Source organism: Symphalangus syndactylus, chromosome X (assembly GCF_028878055.3).
Source record: "Symphalangus syndactylus isolate Jambi chromosome X, NHGRI_mSymSyn1-v2.1_pri, whole genome shotgun sequence".
Taxonomy (NCBI): Eukaryota; Metazoa; Chordata; class Mammalia; order Primates; family Hylobatidae; genus Symphalangus; species Symphalangus syndactylus.
The window spans coordinates 51,947,044-51,970,153 of NC_072447.2; the positions used below are offsets into that span (position 1 = coordinate 51,947,044).

At 41.3% G+C, this 23,110-nt stretch overlaps 1 protein-coding gene across 4 annotated transcripts in view; it reads right to left on the bottom strand.

The window, feature by feature from the left end:
* SRPX (sushi repeat containing protein X-linked) overlaps positions 1 to 23,110 on the bottom strand; it is a 70,354-nt gene that overhangs the window by 18,212 nt on the left and 29,032 nt on the right. For 2 of the 4 annotated variants that reach the window (XM_055267527.2, XM_055267522.2), the window contains exons 2-4: positions 10,993 to 11,052; positions 6,861 to 7,052; positions 4,587 to 4,763 (exon numbers count right to left, since the gene is read on the bottom strand). In XM_055267527.2, the coding sequence (XP_055123502.1) occupies positions 4,587 to 4,763; positions 6,861 to 7,052; positions 10,993 to 11,052 (429 nt within the window). The remainder of the gene's footprint in view (positions 1 to 4,586; positions 4,764 to 6,860; positions 7,053 to 10,992; positions 11,053 to 23,110) is intronic. The other 2 variants (XM_055267523.2, XM_055267526.2) reach the window with 2 other exon arrangements.

Below are 23,110 nucleotides of genomic sequence, written 5' to 3' on the forward strand. Positions count from 1 at the left end.
AGACTAAGCAGTGTTATTAGCGTCCCCATTTATAGACTGGGAAGAAGCATTTCCTCTCTTTTGGAATTTCTTTGTGGTCTGGGATTTTTAAATGCCATTACATATTTTAAAGTTATTTTAATAAACCAAACCCTTTTGTGTATCTGCCTGCTGCTGACCTAGTGTTTTCCGCCAACCTTTGCACACATACTGTTTTGTGATGGTCTGTCATAGCTTCCCCATGAACGCTTGAAGAGCCTCTGCAGGACTTGATCCTGACACATCCTCAAGCAGCTGCCTTCTCTCTCGGCTGGTGAGACCAGCTGGTCTGCCCTTCAGCTGATACTCCAGAGACCTAAGCCTGTTATTACCCAGACTTGGCCCCGATAGCATTTTATAAGTTACACGTTTCCATGAATGAAAGGAACAAAGTTACTATAGAAACATAATTACTATCCCCTGTTGAATTAGGATGCCTGCAAATGTATAAAAATCTTGAAACCTTCAGTGAAAATTCTGGCCTCTGCCCTCTGCCACATTCATTGGAGACATCTGACAAACTGTCTCCCTTCCCTGTGCTCTAGTTTTCTCTGTGCATATAAAATATGAGAAACAAATATATTGCATTGTATCAACTACTATTTATCTAAGAAGCTGAACTTTTTTTTTTTTTTTTGAGACAGGGTCTCACTCTGTCACCCAGGCTGGAGTGCAGTGGCACAATATCGGCTCACTGCAGCCTTGACCTCCCAGACTCATGTGATCCTCCCACCTCAGCCTCCTAAGTAGCTGGGACTACAGGCATGCACCACCATGCCTGGCTAATTTTATTTATTCATTTATTTATTTCTGTAGAGACAGGGTTTTGCCATGTTGCCCAGGCTGGTCTCGAACTCCTGGGCTCAAGCAATCTGCCTGTCTTAGCCTCCCAAAGTGCTGGGATTACAGGTATGAGCCACCAGCACCCAGCTGAAGCTGAACTATTTACTTGGAAATCCTTGACACATCTAACCAGGTAGGTAGTGGAAATAAGGAAGAAGTTCAAAAGGACAATATCTTGCCCAACAGATAACAATAAAATGCAAGGGAAGTGACCCTGTGCCAGTTCCAGACCTAGGCCCTCATAGAATCTGCTGCCTTCTGCTTTCACTATGTTAAAAGCCAGCTGCCATCTAAAGAAGTCCAATTGACTGGAGAGGCCATATAATCAGGATGAGAAATTATGAATGAGAGAGAGACAGAGAGAAAGAGACTCAGCCAGACCCCAGTCAGTACAACTTTTCCCAACTGAGGTACCAGACCTGTGAGTGAAGCCATCTTGAATCCTCCAGCTCCACTTGGTCACCTCAGCCATTACCACATACAGCAGAGACGAGCTGTCCCCACAGAGCTCTGCCCAACTTTCCAACCCATAGAATCTTTGAGCAATAACATAGTTGTTTGGAGCCACTAAGTTTTGGGTGGTCTATTGTGCAGCAACAGATCACTGATGCAAATATAAAATAGTTTGAGTTTGGTGATAGAGAAAGGAAGAGTTCTTTTCAAGGGGGCATAGGAAGTGAGTGACTGCCAAATGCAGAACAAACCTGGCCATTGAAAACTCATCCAGTTGTTTGCTTCCCCCAGCCAGAGTGTGATCTCTGTGTCTGGGAAGTGGTTTCCTCTGTTTGGCACCACACAAAAATCCAGAGAACTTTCCAAAACAGAAAAAAGAGGCAAGAAGGGAGGCAATGAAATCCACATTTAAAAGTCATGATCATAGCCAGGTGTGGTGGCTCATGCCTGTAGCCCCAGCTACTCAGGAGGCTGATGTGGGAGGATCACTTGAGCCTGGGAGTTCAAGACCAGCCTGGACGACATAGCAAGAGGCCAGCCTGGACAACATAATGAGACCTCATCTCTAAAAGTCAATATCTTCACAAGAAAGAAGCCCAAATAAAAATTCATTGGTGATACATTTATATTAGAGAGGGCCACTAAAAGTTGACCTGTTCTGTTTGTACTAATAAATCATGTAAGGGAAAAAGTGAATCAGTATCTCAGTCAATCAAGTTGTTTTAACTGAAACTAGCCTCTGAAAGTTTGCAAAAGAATGTGTATTTGTCAACCCAGGAAGAATTTAGCACAATTTAACATCATTTGCAACAATGCATGGATACATTTATTCTTAGCCCTACTGACGTTTGCATCAACTGAATAATGCAATGCAGCCCAGCAATAATGCAATGATCCCATTCCTATGGGTCATTGGGTAAACCAGCTGTGAGACAGCTGGGACACAAGAAACGTATGCCATCAATTTCCATATATTACATCTCCGAAATTTTTTATTCCAGAATTTCATTTGTATTAATAAATCTCCACCTATTCTACTCTGTAGAAAACAAAAAATAAGGGAGCAAAAAATAAAATTATTTAAAAATATTTTTTCCTTGATAGATAATTAGAACTTAAATGTGTTGTCTGGTCACTTTATTACAATCCGTTCCGCAGGGCAAAAAGGAAAGTTTGTACATTGTCTTTTGTTAAAGTAATTAAATGGATACTCTCTGCATGTCAAAAGACCTTTGCTGGTTTTTCATTGTCCATGGTTTTTAAAGTACCTTTAATTTTCTTCCTGTTTTGGCCTAGGAAGAAGTGTTGGTCTAAAGGAGAGATCGTGTGTCTACTCAAAATCTGGTCTCTACATGAGGACTTGCTGTGATTCCAACTGTCCATTGTTCTATCTAAACGCCAACATAACCAAAAATAACTAAAAATGGAAAGAAAGAAAAATATCCCCCGAAAACAATAGTGGTTACATTCTAAGGTTTATTTTCTTCCAGATCAATGGAGGTTGTGGCTCTTCAAAGACTCTACCCTCCTGCAATTTGCAGTATTTTTTTTCCTCCTACATTGACATATTTTTATCTATATCTGTTTCTGAAATAACCATGAATTTCAGCCCATTGCCAGAGTATGGTCTGTGTAAGAGAATTAATTTTAACTTGTGGCACCTTCAAATTAGCCAGACCGCAGAACTGACCACCTCAGAGCCCAAAGTAAGCCCAGTCTTCTCTCTTCCCTCACAGTCTGGAAGAGAACTGGGGCAACTTTCTCACCACTCAGCACAGCTCTGGCCAAGACTGTTGAAGGTTGTGTGGAAATCTGGGAGCTACTAAGCCACTACGTGTCACCTCCTAAAATAGGTTGAAGTTCTGAGTTACGCTCAAGAACCCCCTACCCCTGTCAACACAAAAACAAATTTATTAAACTATTTTAATACATTTAAAGCCAAAAAAGTAAATGATACCCCTGGAGTAAAATTCACTGGGGACAAACCTCAGCTTGTCTGTCACGAAAATCAAGGAAAGAACTGCCTGCTTGCTTTGCCCATTTCTCTCTTTTTTCCTGGGAACTCTAGGCTCTCTTGTGGATCGCTGTACCCCTTTTTGTCATCCCTACCTAATTGCATGTACAATCCTCCTTCTCTCAAATATGCCTGAACCTTGTTCTGACAAACTGTAATATGATTCTCCTGAATTCGGGGTTCATTCTCTCTCCCTCTGGGAAGGTTCCAGGCCCATCTGGTCCAGCTTAAGACATGCTGTTGCTTTTTGAGAACAATCAGCATTTTCTTTCCATTGTTGCACACAATCTGGAAATTTAAACAGTATGATCCCTAGAGTACTCTGCCAAAGCTTGCTTAGCAGAAAGATTTTTGAGCTTCTCTCCTCCCACCATCACCTCTGCCCCTTCCAATATGAGGGAGTAGATTCAATTTTCTTTTTGGTTTGTTTTGAAGAGCTATGCACATAGCTAATCACAGGGAGGATACTGAAAGCAACATCTGTGAGGTGCCCCCTGTGGGCAGTGTTACTGGCACTTAGTGAATAAAATCCAAGGATGCTGCTAAACATCCTGCAAACAAAAAACACAGGGCTCCACAACAAAGAATTATTTGGCCCCAAATGTCCATCATGCTGAGGTTCAGAAACTTTGCCCTAAAGCATCATTTAGCAGAATCCTAGGCCCCACCCCAGACCTGCTGAATTTAAATCTGCATTTTTCCCAAGGTCCCTAGAGGACTTGGCTGCACAGTAAAGTTTGAGAAGCAGTGCCTTAGGTCAGTAGCTGTCTATTTGAGTGCTTCACAATCCCTGGAATGCTCATTAAAAAACAAAGTGCTGTGCCTGACCCCTAAAGTTTCTGACTCAGCAGGTGGTGGGGGTGGGTTGGTGAAAATTTGCATTCTCAGACCAGGAGATGCTACTGCTGCTTCTGCTCCCAGGACCACACCACGGGAACCACTCACTGCCCAGCAAACCCAAACTCCTGCTAAAATCAGCAGGAGTATGCCACATCTCTGCCAGCCTGTAGTTGCCTCAATAGCAAACCAAGAAAAAGACAAAAGACAGATGGAAGCCATCAGCTACGAAGTCAGCTCCAGGATAAACACTGAGGTTAGATCTAGGGCTAAGGCAGAGGACCAGTGATGCTACTGAAAGCAAAGTTGCATGCTTAGGCCTTACAGGAGGAATAGTGATGCTCCCTTTACAATCCTCAAGATGAACACCCCCTGCACCTCCCAAAGCAAGTGCCTCCTGAGGGCTGTGGCATTTTCTTACCCACACAGGAGGCTGGCCGGCCGCTCCAGGCCTTGTTGTCCATACATGTGACGGTCCGCTCCCCTTTCAACGTGTATCCTGGTGAACAATAATACTCACACCGGGAGTTAAAGTAGGCACCATCTACACACTTAAACCCTCCATTCGCTGGCATGGCAAGGGTAGGACATCGCTTTTCTGAAAATGAGAAAATCAGATATTCAGCATTTCTTAGTTTTTGTCTATAGAGTTTCATTTCAGAGTCTAGAAACTCTGAAAGCATGAGGTGAAAAGTTAATTTAAATATAAGAAGGCCGGGCACAGTGGCTCATGCCTGTAACCCCAGCACTTTGGGAGGACGAGGCTGGCGGATCACCTGACTTCAGGAGTTCGAGACCAGCCTGACTAACATGGAGAAACCCCGTCTCTACTAAAAGTACAAAATCAGCCAGGCGTGGTGGCACATGCCTGTAATCCCAGCTACTCGGGAGGCTAAGGCAGAAGGATAGCTTGAACCCAGGAGGCAGAGGTTGTGGCGAGCCGAGACTGCACCATTGCACTCCAGCCTGGGCAACAAGAACAAAACTCTGTCTAAATAAATAAAACAAATGGAATTTAAGAAACAATGGATGGTTTTATGTCACACAGAAGAGACAAAGTTTCATGTCACACTGGCTTGGGTTGGCAACCCAGCTAAGCCACTATCTTAGGTTGAGCTCCCCAGAAGCAGATTCTGAGATACAGATTTATGTGCATGAGGTTTAGTAAGAAATTGGTCCCAGAGAGACTAGTGAGGGGGTGAGGAAAGCAGAACAGGGAAGGGGAGAAAGCCAGGCAAGATGAGATCTCAAGCAAAGTCAGCAGCAGTCTGATCCCATAGGGAAGCTCTGGAGTGTGAATGACAGCTCATTCTGTCCTGCCCCCAGGCAAGGAAGCTGGGCTTTCATAATTCTTTATCAGTCAGTCATTGGGCAGCTACAGGCTGCTCACAGGAGATGCTTTCTCTTGTGAAAAGAGAACGAGAGTGAGAGAGCAAGAGAGAGAGAGGGCGGGAGCAGTCCTCTGAAGGAGCAGTCTTCTGAATAAGGTTGAAGTTCCAAGTCTTTAAGAGCAAAGTACTCAGAAGCTGGGTACTGGATACACACAACTAGTAAAAGGCATCGAGGAGATCTGGGTAGAGCAGATTGTCCACTATAGTCCCCCAGTTGCAGACTCTGCACAGTCCTGATGACATGGCTGCAGCCTTGAAACCTCAGTTTCCCTGACAATGAAGTTAACATAATGGCACCCATATTGATAGCGTTACTGTAAAAATCAAATGTATGTGAAATTCTTGGCAAACCATAAGTGCTCAAAAAGTGGTGGCTGTTTTGAACACCAAAGACATCTAAAGTGTGCTTCAACAATGCTGTACCACTTGCAATTTTCCAAATGAGGTATGACTTGCCATGAAGCTAAAAGCCAGCCCCTGAAACACTGCTCCTCTAATCTTCTCCCCTGAGGCACACTGACTTTCATAAATAAGCATCACTTCTTCTGTGACTCTTTCCTGCCTCCCTAAGCCTCACTCCTTGGGAGAACACTTTTTTTTTTTTTTTTTTAAGAGACGGAGTCTCACTCTGTCGCCCAGGTTGGAGTGCAGTGGCGCAATCTCAGCTCACTACAACCTCCACCTCCCAGGTTCTAGCAATTCTCCTGCCTCAGCCTCCTGAGTAGCTGGGATTACAGGCGCACGCCGCCTCACCCAGCTAATTTTTTGTATTTTAGTAGAGACGGGGTTTCACCGTGTTGCTCAGGCTGGTCTCGAACTCCTGAGCTCAGGCAACCCATCCGCCTTGGCCTCCCAAAGTGCTGGGATTACAGGCATGAGCCACCGCGCCCGGCCGGGAGAACACTTCTTTAATCTGCTACCACACGTCCCTGACTTTGTGCCTTTCTTGTACTTATCTCCCAGTTGACACGTCTGCCTTACTAAAGCCTCTTCATGGCAGGGCCCATGTGTGTCTTATTTGTTTCTAAATCCCCAACACCTCTTCAGGATCCAGCACTAGCTGAACAAATGTAACTCATTTTCTGAACAATGATCTTCTCTCCCCTTTTCTCAAACAGCTGATCATATCATTCTCTCCGAGAGGAGCCATCTCACTTCCACCATATCTTAGAATCCCCCTGGTGTCCCACTGCTCATAAGGAGAATTTTTCTCATCAATGTTCAGTGAAAATCCTCAATCGCAGAGCAAAAGAACTTTGGCTCTGGTCATCCCTGAGGACCCAACACAGAGCTGGCCTACTCACGTTTGCAGATGACCTTGTCAGACCATCGTTTGTTTGACTGGCAGATCAGTAGGGAAGAGCCATGCAGCTCGTAGCCCTTCTGGCAGCGAATGTCGCACCTGGCTCCCAGGGCTGTTTTGTAGTATCCTCCTTGAGGGGCCCTGCAGTACACATCCCCATACTTCACCTTGATGGGGGAGCACCACGGGGTATCTACAAGTAGCAGAAACAAAAGAGGAGATAAATACGAAATGACACTTTCGGAAAATGTGTCCCCTTACTCTTACTGTCCCAGGCTGGCTACATTCCAAATTTTGGACCTTCAGTTTAGTGCCCCATGTTTTCTTAGGTGTCTCCGGGTAGGGAGGTTATGATCATGGGACTAAGTGTCAGATATATCTGAACACGAATCTGAGTTCCTCTATGACTGCGTGATCTTAGACAAGTTAGCTAACCTCTCTGAGTCAATATCTATACTTATGCCATAGTGCTGTTATAAGGACGAAATAAAAATTGCATATCAAGCATCTAGCATGGTACCTAGCATATAATATATGTTCAATAAATGCTTGTTCTTTTTAGTATTTCCCTTAACTAGATACATAAGATTTTTTATTTTTATTTTTTAGATAAATAATTCTTTCAAGAACAATTGATGTCACACATAGCGGTGGGGATTCAATAATTGGTTAATTTGGATTTCGTCTGAGCTGTATGCACATTCTCTCTAAAATGTTGTAATACTGGCATTAATCTAAATGAGGCTACAATTTCCAGGTGTTTCTAACAAGATATAAATTTGGCTTAAAGTCAAAGAACAATTGCTCTCCACAGAGAAGTGTCCCCAATTATGCTCCATTTACGTAACAGGGTGACACCCTCCCCAGATGGCAAAGTTGCAGGTGTTTTGATTTTGGTCTCATAGTTGCCCAAAGCACAGCTGGGATGAAATGAATAAATCAGAACCTCCCTGCTGTGCTTTTGAAATGTTCTCTTTGAGATCCATAAAATATAAGGGCAACACTAGCTCCTTGGTGGATAAGTTCCTACAGCAGCCACTGCCCCAGTGTCCCACAATCGATGGGGAACAGTGAGGAGTTCCCTAAAGCCTGCCGGGCTCTCAATGCCCTGAATAGGAGCCACTTCCCTGCAACTGCCTAGCTCATCACTCCAACCCAGCACCTGAGCTGTCAGTGAGTGAGGTAAGACCGCCATCATGTGGCCAGGAAAGAGGACAGACCCTGTTTTACTTTCCCAGGAATTCTCTTCTAAGGATATGCCTCCAACTGCTTCTCAGTTACAAAAACCAACAGTTCTGGCCACGTCTTATGCATAGACCACTGTTTTAGTTTTGCCTTCACATTTCCTTCAGCTAATACTTTCTCTCTTTTTTTTTCTTTTTTAGAAACGGTCTCACTCTGTCACCCAGGCTGGAGTGTAGTGGCATGATCATTGCTCACTGCAGTCTCGGCCTCCTAGGCTCAAGTGATCCTCCTGTCTCAGCTTCCCAAGTAGCTGGAACTACAGGCACGCACCACCGTGCCTGGCCTGGCTAATACTTTCGTCATATAATGTTTTGCAGACAGCTGCAAGTGAGCCCTAAACTCAAGACTCAAGTAATCTTCCCTGAACTTTCTAGGTAAAAGTGATGTCCTAAAGGCTTAACCTAGAGCTGATTAAATTTGACCATGTGGATATAAACGTGTAGGAGCTCACACAAGGGCTAAAGAACTTCCTTGAATAAAGTTTCCCTCCTCTAAGGGTTTTAATATAATCTGTATGTACTACATATATTTGTGATATACAGTACTCCCCCTTTGCCCACGGGGGATATTGGATGCCTGAAGCCTTGGATAGTACCCAACGCTATATATACCATTTTTTTCTTATACAAACATACCTAAAGGATGAAGTTTAATTTATAAATTAGACATGGTAAAAGATGAACAACAACTAATAATAATATAGAACAATTATAACAATATACTGTAATGAAAGTTAGGTGAATGTACTGTCTCTCTGTCAAAATATCTAATATTTTTGGGCTGTGGTTGACTGAAGGTAAGTGGAACCTTGGAAAGCGAAACCGCAGATAAGGGGGAACTACTGTATGTATATATATGACATGCATACACATACATCACAAACTCACTCAATTAATATGAATATATGATGGTATTCCAAGCAAAAGAATCAAAAAACCATGCTTGCCACATACCAGGAGCACCGTAAATGTTGGTTACATTTAATTTTCTTTATTTTACTTTAATTCAAAAACACTCTGTGCTGGACACTGTGCAGGGGCCTCAGGATCTAAAAGTAAACCCTCACTTGATAATGGCTTGTCTCTAGCTTTTAAAATTAAAAAAACTTGGGCGGGTGCGGTGGCTCACGCCTGTAATCCCAGCACTTTGGGAGGCCAAGGTGGGTGGATCACCTGAGGTTAGGAGTTCGAGACCAGCCTGGCCAACATAGTGAAACACCTGTCTGTACTAAAAATGCAACATTAGCTGGGCGTGGTGGCGTGTGCCTGTAGTCCCAGCTACTCGGGAGGCTGAGGCAGGAGCATCGCCTGAACCTGGGAGGCAGATGTTACAGTGAGCCAAGATCACACCACTGCACTACAGCCTGGGTGACAGGGTGAGACTCCATCTCAAAAAATAATAATAATAATAAATAAAACTTAAATTTTATTGTATAAAGCATACAACATGACGCTTAGATATACATACTGAAATGATTGCTACCAGTAAGCAATTTAACTGACAATAGAAACAATGCCCTAAGAAAATTTATTCTTAAACATTCAGGGTAAGTTCTAGGGCAAGCACACATTTTGGCCATCTGGTCTACCTGTCACATTTGCAATGCTGTGAGGTGAGGATGGATGTGAAGAACAAGGGCCTGGGGGCACTAGGCAACCCCTGCTGTAGATGTGAAGGGTCATCTGTGCATGCATGTGTTTTAGGAAGATTTTTCAACAAGGGACTCAAAGAAAAAAAAATCTAAACCCATAAATAGTTAAGAAGTTTTACGAATTAGAACATTTCCTTACCGCAAACATCTGATTAACGTATTTGTGCTTTGCTTGATTGGTTAATTCCTGAGGCTATGGAGATAGAAACTATAGGTAGGAATGAGTATTTGCATTCAGATGTCACAAAAAAATGTGGTATGTGATGGGAAGCACACCTGCACATAAGCACCTGGCACCGGTCATTATATTGGAAATATTGTTCACTTCTGTAGAAAACAACTGAAGGACATCTCCAGCCAAAAGCTGTCCAGTCCTACCCTGATTCTCCTGTATCTGAGACACATCACAACAAACAAGGGCCATGTCCTCATCCCAGGAATTAGGACAAATTTCCAGGGCAAAATGCCACAGTGAAAGTTTGTTAACTTTTTTTTTTTTTTTTTTTTTTTTCAAATTCTTCCTCCACTGTAAGAGGAACTAGATTCAGAGAGAAAGCATCTCTAAATTTACCTTCATTTCTCCCAGGTTTCCCTAAGCTTCAGAGAAATGTTTCACCAGTAGAAATATTTGTGGACATACTTACCTGAGTCTGCACAGAAGGTTCTTGTTTAGGCTTTTTATACGTGCTGGGGAGTGGATTGCTGGGAATATGTAGATGGAGTTCTTTATCATCAAGTTTCATTTGAGCAACATACTTTAACATACCGTTTCAGGAGCCATGCTGGGCTCAGAAAGAGCACGATGAAATGAGCTTATGAAAATCAAGTTTTCTCCTTCCCCGTTCATCTTAGTACATTATCAGCACTTGGTCCAGATTTGACCTTAGATGGTTTACTCTGGATGATTCTGGCTGTAATGTATGAATTCGGCTTGATTTTCACTTTCATCAGCTACAGCTGCCTTTGCAGAAGTGAGGACAGTAAAGAAATTTATGAGAATAAAATGACCATTAGGATGCTGAAAGACAGCATTTCAGAGATTTCCAATGCATTTTGTTTTATTTCCTTTTTTAAAAAAGGGAGCATATATATATATATATATATTTTTTTTCCTTGATAGATAATTAGAACTTAAATGTGTTGTCTGGTCACTTTATTACAATCTGTTCCGCAAGGCAAAAAGGAAAGTTCTCCTGGCACCAGCAGGTCCTCATTAGCACATAAGCAAAGCATTCACCTTTATATCTAGGGTGTGAATACCCGACTTCATCGTCTTCTAGTGGTGAGTCTCCCGATCCTACAATAAAAAAGAACAGAAACTGCAGCAAGAAAAGCCACATAGTATGGACGCATATTTCAAAGCATTGCTTTGCCACAGACCATGCAGGAGGTATTATTAGAATGCAGAGCCAAGAGCAAAAGCGTCTGTGGCCATTCATGAAGGAACAAACAAGAGATCTCTCAGAGGGAAACTGGCTGAGCTGAGATTGCCAAAAAAACAAGCAAAATGAGCCTCAAACTGTTTTGGAATCACCATATGCCAAGTGAAATTCTGGAAGAGGGAAACAGAGAGAGTCAACTTCACTCTGAGAAGATGCCAATGTATATGAATCTCATGCCAGGGGAGATGCAATAAAATGTGTGCATCAGACACAGTCCACAGTTTCCCCAGCAGTCAAAGAAAACCCAGTAGAACTGGGTGTTTATGGTACCTGAAAACAGGTCCATCTTGTGAAATAAATTTAAATGCAAGATAAGGAGGTAAATCAAATGTCTTATCTTGACAAAAGAAACACAAAGTTGCTTCTATATACAGTATTTGTAGGAAATGAGGGCTGAAATAGACTATCTGTGTGCTTATTTAGAACCTCTCATGAACATATGGCTTAAGTAAAATTTCTTTTTTTTTTTTTTTTTTGAGACGGAGTGTCACTCTGTTGCTAGGCTGGAGTGCAATGGTGTGATTTCGGCTCACTGCAACCTCCGCCTCTTGGGTTCAAGGGATTCTCCTGCCTCGGCCTCCTGAGTAGCTGGGATTACAGGCATGTGCCACCATGCCTGGCTAATTTTGTATTTTTAGTAGAGACGGGGTTTCTCCATGTTGGTCAGGCTGGTCTCGAACTCCCGACCTCAGATGATCTGCCAGCCTCGGCCTCACAAAGTGCTGGGATTACAGGCGTGAGCCACCGTGCCCAGCCAGTAAAATTTCTTGATGAGTGTTGCTACCAATAAAAACCACGGCCTCAGAGAGAACGTCTGTGTATTATTTTAATTTAACTCATTTGCAAGCTGGAGCTGAATGGTTTTTAGAATATTAAATATTGAATTCCAGTGAGCAGTAAATCCTTAATCCTTGAAGTGGTAGTAGATGCCAAACTTCAAAACTGTTATCTTAAATTCAGAGAACTTCCCTCCAGACTTCACAGTCTAATCAATGACTCGAGTTAGCTCTGTCTTGGTCACGCATTTAGCTGTAGTTACTTGCCACCCTAACAGACAAGAACTTCCTCCACTGTGAGGTTATTCAAATCCCCATGCAGCTAATCAGTAATGGCCCCTGTTCCACTTGTGCTCTGGATGAGAGATGTAGAGTGTGGAAAGTGAAAGTGGAGAGGAGATGAGGGCTGGACTGTGTTCACTAGGAAAAGACCCACAACTACAGAAGCCCAATTCTGTATTTTCCTTTGCAGCAGATTTCCTCACCTTGTCTCTGCACACCCAGATGTGTACAAAATTACAAACTATTCATTATCGCATATAAAAAAATGAGCACTGGAACCAGGCACAGTGGCTCATGCCTGTAATCTCAGAAACTAGGGAGGCTGAAGTGGGAGAATTACTTGAGCCCAGGAGTTCAAAAAACAGCCTGGATAACATAGTGAGAACCCATCTCAAAAACAAAACAAAACAAAAAACGAAAACCAAGAAAGCTACCTAACAACGTGAATCAAAGGCCTATGCTCAAACCCTTTGATCAAGTCATTCCACTTCTAGGAATCTACCCAAGGAAATAGTTGAACTGCATGTCTGCATGTGAACCTTCAATCATCCAAATTAAAAAAAAAAAAAATCCAGATACATGAGCAGCAAGCTTTCTCCCCCCGCCCAGCCCTCCAACACACATATACACACATACATACATTTTGCCCTCGGTTGTCATCCTGGTTAACTTGTCTACAGCATTTACAGCATTTAGTATGAATGACTACCCATTCATTTCATGAAGCTCTCTTCTGCAGTGGCTTCCAAATGACAACAGTTTCCCGATTTTCTTCCTCCTTTCTAAACAGACTCTCTGGACAGCACATCTAGATCAGCCTGCCATTTGGACATAAGTACTTCCCAGGAGTCCAGTATTGGTCCTTTACATATCTCCAGACTATTTTCCTGGGCCATCTCACTCCCATACTTGCCTCAAACCATTCCCCATGTACTGATGACAAATCCATTGTTTCTAGCCTTGAACTGTCTCCTAAAAGTCAGGCTAGAATCTTCAACTGTTGCCTGGATATCTCCATACTCGCACTCAATCTGCTCAAAACCAGATTCCTTTTCTTATCACCAAATCTGTGCATCCCCCAGTGTTTCCCATTTCAGCAAATAACCATCTTCCAGCTAGTCTGCCACATGGAAAATCTCAGCCTTTATTTCTTCTATCTTCTTCATCTACCACATTCTAAGATAGGAATTAATTTAAATATCCAACTACAAGAAGTGGTCAATCATATTATGATCCATTCATAACATAATAATGTTCATTTTGAAGAGGTTTCTTAGCATGGGAAAATATTATAGAATGCTGAATGAATAAAGAACGAAGCATAACCCCCAAAATGCAAAAATGCATTAAGAAAGATTTTAAAATATGGCAAAGCTCATTTGTGAGAACAACAATATGGATGAATAAAACTAAAATAATATTGTGAGCAAAGTTGGTCCCAGAAGACTATATACTATATATATGACTCCCTTTTTATAAAGTTCAAAAACTTCTAACACTAAATTGTTGGGAAATACAAAGATATGTACGGTAATTTTTAACAAAGCAAGGAGATCTCTTACCCTTTCCTAATCTTCTCTTCTTGAACAACTGAGTTCTAAGGCCTTTAGAGCAAGGCAGACATCTGTACCAGAAAGGACAGGGAGGCATGGTAGGCCAGAGCAGGATGTCAGAGCCCAAACAGGGCATAGAGGGAAAACAGGGGCAAAGAGAGAATGCACATGGGCAGATAGCCCGGCAGGGGAATCACAGATGAGTAAGATAAGGAGGGCTTTCACATGGGTAAGGCGGAAGAAAGCCTGGCATTGGGTTGAAAAGTACAGTTTCTAGATTCCCTTATCCCTAGGTTGTGAAAGGGTCTACTTTTAGTGATTTGGAAGGAATCAAAAGGAAGGAACTCTTTTCTACAGTTGTGCATGCAGAAAATAGGCTTCAGCAGATGCGAGTGTTGTCAACTGTGTCCACTGTCCCCTCATCAGCTTTCTGTGGTAGGGAGGATGGTGATGTTGGCAGTGGTGATAGTCACAGCAGCAACATTTCCTAGCCTGAGTGATAGGAGGAGTTTCTGGCATCTAGACTGAAGTCATGGTGCCATTTGACCTTTAATGCAGACTTCTTGACTTCCATTGCTCCAGCCCTTCCAATTTTGTGAGTACCTTATTTCCTGCATTAAATCCTTTTTTGCGTAAAATACCTAGAGAGGATTCTGTTTCCTATATTAAACCTAACAGATATTTAAGCAAACCAATTAAGAAATGAATATATGGTTTTATAGCTTTCTCTTAGTAACTGGACACTACCCTAACACAGGGCACACTGCTTTCTACCCACAAGTCTTCTGTAGATAAGAGAGGGGACTTTTATGTGAACATAGATGAGTAAGGAGGAAAAAAGAAAAAAAAAACCTGCTAGAGTCAAACTTACTCTTTTTCCAAATTGGTCTATCTACTAAGCTAAATGCAATCTGATTTCTGTGCAATTGAATTCACCTGGGAAAGGAAATAACACAAACAAAGTGCCTATGATATGTGTACTATGCTAGGCAATTTCTATGCACTATCTCATTAAATCTATACAATAACACTGGCCAGTTGGTACTATTTTAGATTTATCAATAGGGAAACCAAGTCTCTAAGGTCTTTACTTGTCCAAAGTTATGCAGCTAGTAAGTGGTAAATCAGGGATTCGAATCCTGTCTGTCTGGCCTTCAAATCTATCATTCTTTTTTCACTAGGCCTTACTGCCTTCTGCTCCTATAATTTCAACGAAATGAGATATCTGGCTTTGGGATCACTGATAGGCAAACAGCAAATGGCTTCTTCAATAGTATGAGAACAAGTATGCCAAGAGTGGGTCCCACAGAAGCAAAATGAAGAATCCATGTGTAGCAGAAGCTGCTGGTTGCCTGTCCAGCAGCCATTCTCCCCTTCCTTCTTACTAAAAGATCACAGGTTGTGTTCAGCAGCAATGTGTCCCTCCCCAAACGATGAACCATGATGACTCTAAGTCAAAAAATTAATTCCCCTTTGCCAGGAATTGCTCCAGGGATAAGCATGTAACCCAATATTGGACAATGGCAAGTAAAACGAAGTCTGCTTAGGGGCGGGGGGAGGGAGCTTATGGGAAAGATTTTTCTCCCTGATCAAAGAGAAAACTGCACAAGGAGACTTTCCCCTCTTTTCTCCGTTTCAGCTTTGGAGGCTATTGTGTAAGGATAAACGTCTGAAGCTGGAGCAGCCATTTTGCAACCACAAGGTAAGATGTCACAGGACTAAAGATTTTCAGTTGAGGATGGCAAAGTGGATAGATAAAAAGAACCCAGGATCTTGGATGATGTCACTAGACTACAACATCAACCTTAGACATCTTACCTCCACAATCCTTGTTAGGTCAACAATAAATATCCTTTCAATGTAAGCCACTGTGAGTAGCATTGTTTGTTACTTGCAACTGTATGCATCTAAACTGACATACAAAGGAATGAAAACTTTCCTGCATATTCTTGATAGATTTTTTTTTTTTGAGACAGGGTCTCGCTCTGTTGCCCAGGGGGGAGTGTAGTGGTGTGATCCCGGCTTACTGCAGCCTCCGTCTCCTGGGTCCAAGAGATTCTCGTGCCTCAGCCTACTGAGTAGCTGGGATTACAAGCATGCACCACCACGCCACAAAATTTTTGTATTTTTACTAGAGACAGGGTTTCACCATGTTGGCCAGGCTGGTCTCGAACTAGTGACCTCAAGTGATCTGCCCGCCTGGGCCTCCCAAAGTGCTGGGATTACAGGCATGAGCCACTGCTCTCAGCCTTGATAGATGTTTTTTAAGTGAAAAGAAAATAAATGGGTATTAGCTGCCACTCTCAGAAAATTTCTAGTTTATTTTCAGCCTGAGCTCATATATTAACTTCTACAAAAATATGATGACTAGTCTGCAAAATAGACACCCTGAAAGATACAATAAGCTCAAAGACAGACTCACTTATGTTCAGTAGACTGTACTTACTAAAGCAGCAGAGGAGCTTTATGTACATTGGGGAAAGATTTTCCTCACCATTAAAATTTTTCAAAAGGAAGAAAAATAGAGAAAGAAGTTGGGGAGGAGGGGAGAAGGGAGGTTTCCTAGTAAACTTTCCTTTATTTACAAAAGGCTATCCCTCTAGAATTCTGCTCATTGAGGTTTTATTATGACATAACTATTAATCAGTCTACATATGGTTCAGATTACCACTCTGGAAAGAATGCTTCAGTGCTTCTTCCACACAAATACAAATTGTACATTGGCTCAGAAATCAGAAACTCAGAGCCATGTAGGATTCTGTCTCTCAGCCATACCTGGAGCCAACTGCATTTATAATTTTGCTCTCCTTGCAAAAACTTTCTCTAATTTAACAGATTTTGAAAGAAATAGCCACTCTTTTTTTCCAAAGTTCAAAGAAGGGTCTTCTTGGCCTATGGAACCCCACCCATTCATTCCGAATGTCCAGGTAGACAAGATCATTGAGGCACCAAAGTCACTCTTAAGTAATACTTCTTATATGTATTGAAATTACATCAGGAGTCTAGATTTCTGAAGGCTACTAGAGTGTTCCTGCTATCACGCCATAAGGTTTCTCACCGTAAGGTAGGGATGTGGTAGAGGTTTAAGACTAATGGAAAACTTTGCAAATTTAATGAAACTACATATTCCTTTATTGATTATGATACCTGACCCAAATTGGTAGATTTGCTGGCTCTGTATTATATTTTTAGCTCAAAGTGTTGGGTTTATTTTTTAGTCATTTTGAAGACAGTTCTTCATTCTTTACATTTTGTTTCTCCCCTCATCATTATTCTAAACATAATTTTAATATTGTCAGAAAGAAGCATATTTAATAGTAAATTGCACCATCAATTTTATACTGAAAGTCAATGGGAAAATAAAATTTACTTTGCAGTAGGGATTCTTAACCCGAGGATCATGGCCTACTACAGAATTAATGAAAGGGCTTTGGAGGGTCCATGAACCCCTTGTAATTGAACATGTTTTTTTGGTACAGGCTTTTTGATACATGCCTTTTGGTACTAGCATGCTTTTTCTAGGGGAAAAAAATGCTAGCTTTCAGTAGATTTTAATAAATTTTAAAAGCCATGGTCTTACAGCATTCTTTATTGTTAAGCATGTTAGAATATTTACTGAAGAAGCATGTAGTGTCCTTCTTTTTGATATTTAACTCATTTCAGTGTTGGGGAGAGAGAAGCAAATATGTTTTTAAAAAGGATAAATGCTTATCATACTGGTTTCTTCTAGATTAGTGCTGTCCAATGCAACTTTCTGCAATGATGGAAATATTCTTTATCTGTACTGTCAAATACGGCAGCCACTAGCCCTATGTGGTTATTAAGCATTTAAAATGTGGCTAGTAAAACAAAAGAAGTGAATGTTTTTATTTCATGTAATTTTAGTTAATTTAAGTGTACATTTAAATAGCCACATGTGGTTAATAGCTACCATACTGGATAGCACAGGCCTAGACCTAACTTTTTAAAAGTATTCTGTGGAGATAAATCATGTCTATAAATTGCTCAGTGGTGGGAACCATGTCTAATTTACCTTGTATACCCAGCATATGATTCGGAATTGGTAGAAACGTTGGAGAAAAAGAAAAATCTGCCTTAAATTTCTTGTGACACATAAATTATGTCCTCATGCTTATAATTTTGGATGGTTTTCTTCTAATCAGTCCAGCTTCAGTATATAAATTTAAACTGTGACAATACTGCAGATTTGGATGTTTAGAAAATGGTATTTTGTACTATTGGAAGCCATAGGGTGTTTATTTGTGGGAGCCAGATGATTTAGTGCTAACGAATGATCTGCCAATGGATTACAGAGCAGCTGTGGTACAGTACGAAGGACATTTGAACAGCTTCTGAACAAAGATCAAATCCAAGGCACTGCCAGAAAAACATGATTTAAAGATGAAGGCAAAATTACGGCTGTAAAATCTTTTGTTAAATCAAGGTAGTGCCTTAGAGTACCTTCAGTCTTACAAAAGGCCCTTTAAAGAGATTAAGGGGGCCGGGAGCGGTGGCTCACGCTTATAATCCCAGCACTTTGGGAGGCCAAGGCGGGCGGATCACGAGGTCAGGAGATCGAGACCACGGTGAAACCCCGTCTCTACTAAAAATACAAAAAAATTAGCTGGGCGTGGTGGCAGGCGCCTGTAGTCCCAGCTACTCAGAGAGGCTGAGGCAGGAGAATGGCGTGAATCCGGGAGTCAGAGCTTGCAGTGAGCCGAGATTGCGCCACTGCACTCCAGCCTGGGAGCCAGAGTGAGACTCCATCTCAAAAAAAAAAAAAAAAAAAAAAAGAGATTAAGGGTATCTCAAGATCCTCTCAATCAAACAACAGAGAAGAGTCTATATCTATGAGATTTGTAAGGTGGCTAATAGGGTGAACTTTTGTCTAATAGAGTGAATTCTAAGAAGATTCACAGGAGACTCACAAAATTCTTAAAAGAGTTATATATGCTGAAATATCACTAGCTTGACTTAGGAAGGCAGAGACATTATGGAATAAGGAGAGGCCTTTGATCCCCTACAATTATACTGTCAGAAAGCAGGCTCAGTGAGCTGCTTAGCTGTGAATAGATGCTATTTTTCTAAAAAGAAAAAAAAAGGGGGAGTGAGCATATTTTGCATGTTGGTGGGAAATAATCCCCGGGTGCCAGAGGGTAGACTCTGATATGCAGCTTCTAAGATGGCCCCCAGTTATCCCTGTCCCCTGGCATTCATAAACTTTTGTAACTCCTCACTTTAAGTGTGGAATGAATTTATTAACTTGCTTCTAATGAATAAATTTTGGCAGAAGGGACACCATATCTCTTTTGAAGTCAAGTTATAAAAAGACTGTGGTGTCCATCTTGAATACTGTCTCACACTCTCTCTCGGATCACTCATTCTGGGTCAAGTTAGCTGCCAAGTCATGAGGGCGCCCTGTGGAGAGGCCCATGTGTTGAGGGACCAAAAGCCTGCCAACAATAACATAAGTAAGGTTATAAGAAGATCTCCCCAGCTACACACACACATAACACCCACAAGTCGAGCCATCAGATGAAACTGCAGGCCAAGTCAATAACTTGCTTGCAACCTCATGAGAGACCTTGAGCCAGCTAAACCATGCCCAGATCCTGACTTACAAAAATTCTGACATAATAAACAGTATTTGTTTTTAAAACAAAAGGAGGAAAAGGTGTAGGAAGAGTAGAAAGTACAAAAGGAGGAAGGGAAAAAGAAAGGGCATTTGCCTTAAAGTCAGAAGATTCTGATGTACCTCTCAGCCTTGGTTTAATAGTCTTAGGTCACTGTGGTAGATACTGCTTATTCCTCAATCAGATCCCCTTTACTCAGGCTGCTGTGCCCATCTCCTAGCTGCTGGGAGCCTTTGACTGCAAATAACTCACAGTTGCCCTCGTCTCCAGAGAACTGTCCTCAGCTAATAGGAGCCACTTCATCCTCCCATCTGTTTCCTGGAGGCAGCCAATGTTTGATTGATATGGAGGAACATGAAGCCAGACTTCTAGCCCCCAAAGGTGAGTGGAAGTACAACCTTGCAGTATTTATGTTTCTAAGCACCCTGTGGTGCTAGAATTTACCTGAGACTCTATCCTTGCTTAGCTCTTTCTTGCTTCCCTTCCTCAATCATAGGTTTTTTTTCCTGAGAGTACTCCCTCAACAAATCACAGGCTTTGCTTCTAGGAAACCAAGCTAAGAGAGCCATTGAGTCTCTCTAAGCCTCAGATACCCCAATTAGGCATGCCTCAACAGGGTTGCCATAAATTAAATGGCATAATATATATGTTTTAGTTTTACAAGTTTCTAATTTGAGGGTTCATAATCACATTTTCTATTTAATTCTGTGAGTATAAATTGAAGGCCTCCACATCCCTGAGCTGCTGTGTAAATGAGTTTCTTGAAAAACTGTAAAAATATGACAAACATATCTGGCATGATATACTTTTTTAAAGTTTAAGCATGAAACATAGTCAAGAATCTCAGTGCTTCCAAAGTTTTCTGTGTGCTTTTTAAAATTCCTCTAACAATCCTGTATGATTTGTGATTTAGAAAATCTTTCGTACACATATGTATATATATTCATCTTAATAACCACCAGGAAAAGCCATATAGTCAATCTTTTTCAGAAAAATAAACTGTTGTCAAGTTTAGTCTATGAATTCAGATGATCCAGATAATAAAATTTGCTTTAGGAAAAAGTGATTTTTAGGCTCAAGCCATTACCATAGTTTATACTTTGAGGCAGGAAAAACCCTGTGGTCCCCTATATGCCTTTATGACTTAAAAACATTTACAAAATGGGGACTCACCAAAACTAATTTTATTGCTGAAAGGTGCTATTGCCGGGTCTCTTGTATTCTTGAAGCTCTTGTTAACAGAGGTGAGTGTACAAACATTTCTAGTGACAGAAATGGGCTAACAAAGGGCCTGTCCATAGCTTGTGTGGACACAGGTACAGTGGTAACCCTTCTCTCCTCCATAGCTAAATCTGCAGGAGCTTCTTTTCTGGAAAGTCCTAATTTATGGGGGCTTTTGAGGAAGCCCAGAAGTCAGTTCCGCATGCCTGACTAGCAGGCAAGATCTATTCTGTTATATCTTTGCAAAGTTTCAACAGAGGAGAGATGTCCAGGAGTTCTGTGTAAAGGTGTGTATGTTTGAAGGAGTAGAGCGGAAAAGAAACTTTAGCTTTCCAGAGCACCAGCTTCAACCCCAAGATGACGGCTCAGGACAAGTACACAGAGAGCCAGAATCTGTAAATGAGACATTCTTCCTTGGATTCCTTACATCCCTAAATAAGTGGCAGACTAACAGATAAAAGCCCAAGGGTAAGAAAAAAGGGGAAATACACAGAGGAAGATTCTTGTTCCAAATGGAACAAAGGGATCCAGAAAGATTAGTCTAAACCTTTTGCTAATCATGGGGAATGAATTGAAGAAAATGTTTATTACCAGTGCTTTTCTTGTGGCAGAAGATTCAACAGAATGTTCAGATGAAACAAGTTTATAGGACATATCAGACATTCACCTTACCAAATCCCTGTCTTTACTACCATCATAAGTGCCTCAGCAATACCAACAATCAACTAAGAATAGCATGTTTCAAACTGTTGACCCCATTTAGTAGGTCATGACTAGTATTTTTGTAGTGAAATAGAATTGAAAATGTCACGGTGCACTGCGCATAGAAAGAATAAACCTTACTTTGTACAATTTTTGTTTTTATATAGGTGTATGTGTGGTAGGGTATCCCTAATTTGCATAGCACAGTCCCATTTTATGCCTGTTGTCCCAGCATTACTTTTTCAGCTTTACTGGGGTATAATGGGCAAAATTATATATATTTAAGGTTTACAACACGATGTTTTGAAATACATATCCATTGTGATATAATCGCCATAATCAAGCTAATTAACATATCCATCACCTCACATGGTTACCATCTAACATTATTATTAATAGCATTCTCTTTCACACTCAAAACCTTCCTGATTTGTACAATAAATAATATATTCACTCTAATAATAGGTCACAGTAGAATACATTTCTTCCTGTGGGTCTTGTCAAAAGTATTAGAAAAACAGTGATTTAAATACTTTGAAAACCTACATTTGTTAAGTTAATTCTGTTTCCTCCCTCAGAATGAAGGAATCTGAAAATCTGAGAAAGCCTTTGGGGGATCGGTGGTAGAAGTCTACTTTTCTCTGATTTGTTCAGGGCATAGATGTTATATCCCATGAAACAGCAAGCAGATACTGAGTTTCCTCAACTGCTCATGGCCATCCTCTCTGGTAGGATGCAACTGAAAAAGCCCTAGGATTAAGTTCCAGTGCCATCCTGATTTGGGAAGCCACTTTTCTTTCCTGAGCCTCAGTTTGTTCATCTGTAAAATGGGGCAGCAATAGTGTTTAGAAGGGCATAGTAACTGTTTTCAAATTATGTTACCCTAGAACACTCCCATCTTCAACCTCTAGCTGGGACAACAGCAGTCAAGCAAATCAAATTGCCCTCCTCCTTCTCCACTTGGCAATAAACAAATTACCATGGCACATCATTTTAAAAATCTGTCCGGCTCTTTCATTTCCATTGCCTCTTTAAGTCCTCAGTGCAACCTTATGAGGCAGGTATCATACAGTGACTAGAATGTAAACCCGGGGAGGGCAACAACTCTTTGCCACTTTGTTTATGATTGTATTCTCAGCTCAGAGAATGAAGTGATTATCAGTTATAGGAGAACAAGGATTGAACTTTTCTGATTCTAAATCTCATGCAATTTCACAACTCCTTGTTTCTGTCTTCATGACTCAGAAATCTACCTGAAAGCCCTTCCTCTCCTCTCAGTTCCTTTCTTGTGTTTAAAGCTATTTCAAAGCCTAGCTCCCCCAGTTTATCTTTCCTAACCATTCCATTCACATTGATGCACTCTGTTCACATTTTTAAATTAGCACTGATTTTATGTTGCTTTGGATTTTCAGAAGCCATTTCAAGTTCTTTCTTCCCAGCTAGACATCAAACTCTTCAGGGAATATGGTCAGGGTTTGTTTCCCCCTACTGCCCCTGTGAAACTAACAAAGGCTCTCAAAAGTTTTCTTCCCTTTGAGACTTTAGTCTACACATTACTGATATGCTCAAGCTGTTCCATCAATATCAAAATGAGACATCCATCTCCCTCAGTGAAGGCTGTACTTACAGAAACAGATACAGTATTTAAGGCACAAAAAGCTGCCCAAATAAAGCTGCGACTGGTACGTCGTTCTTGGCAGTAACCCAGCAGCATAATTTACAAAATTCTGGCACATCGTGGCAAAA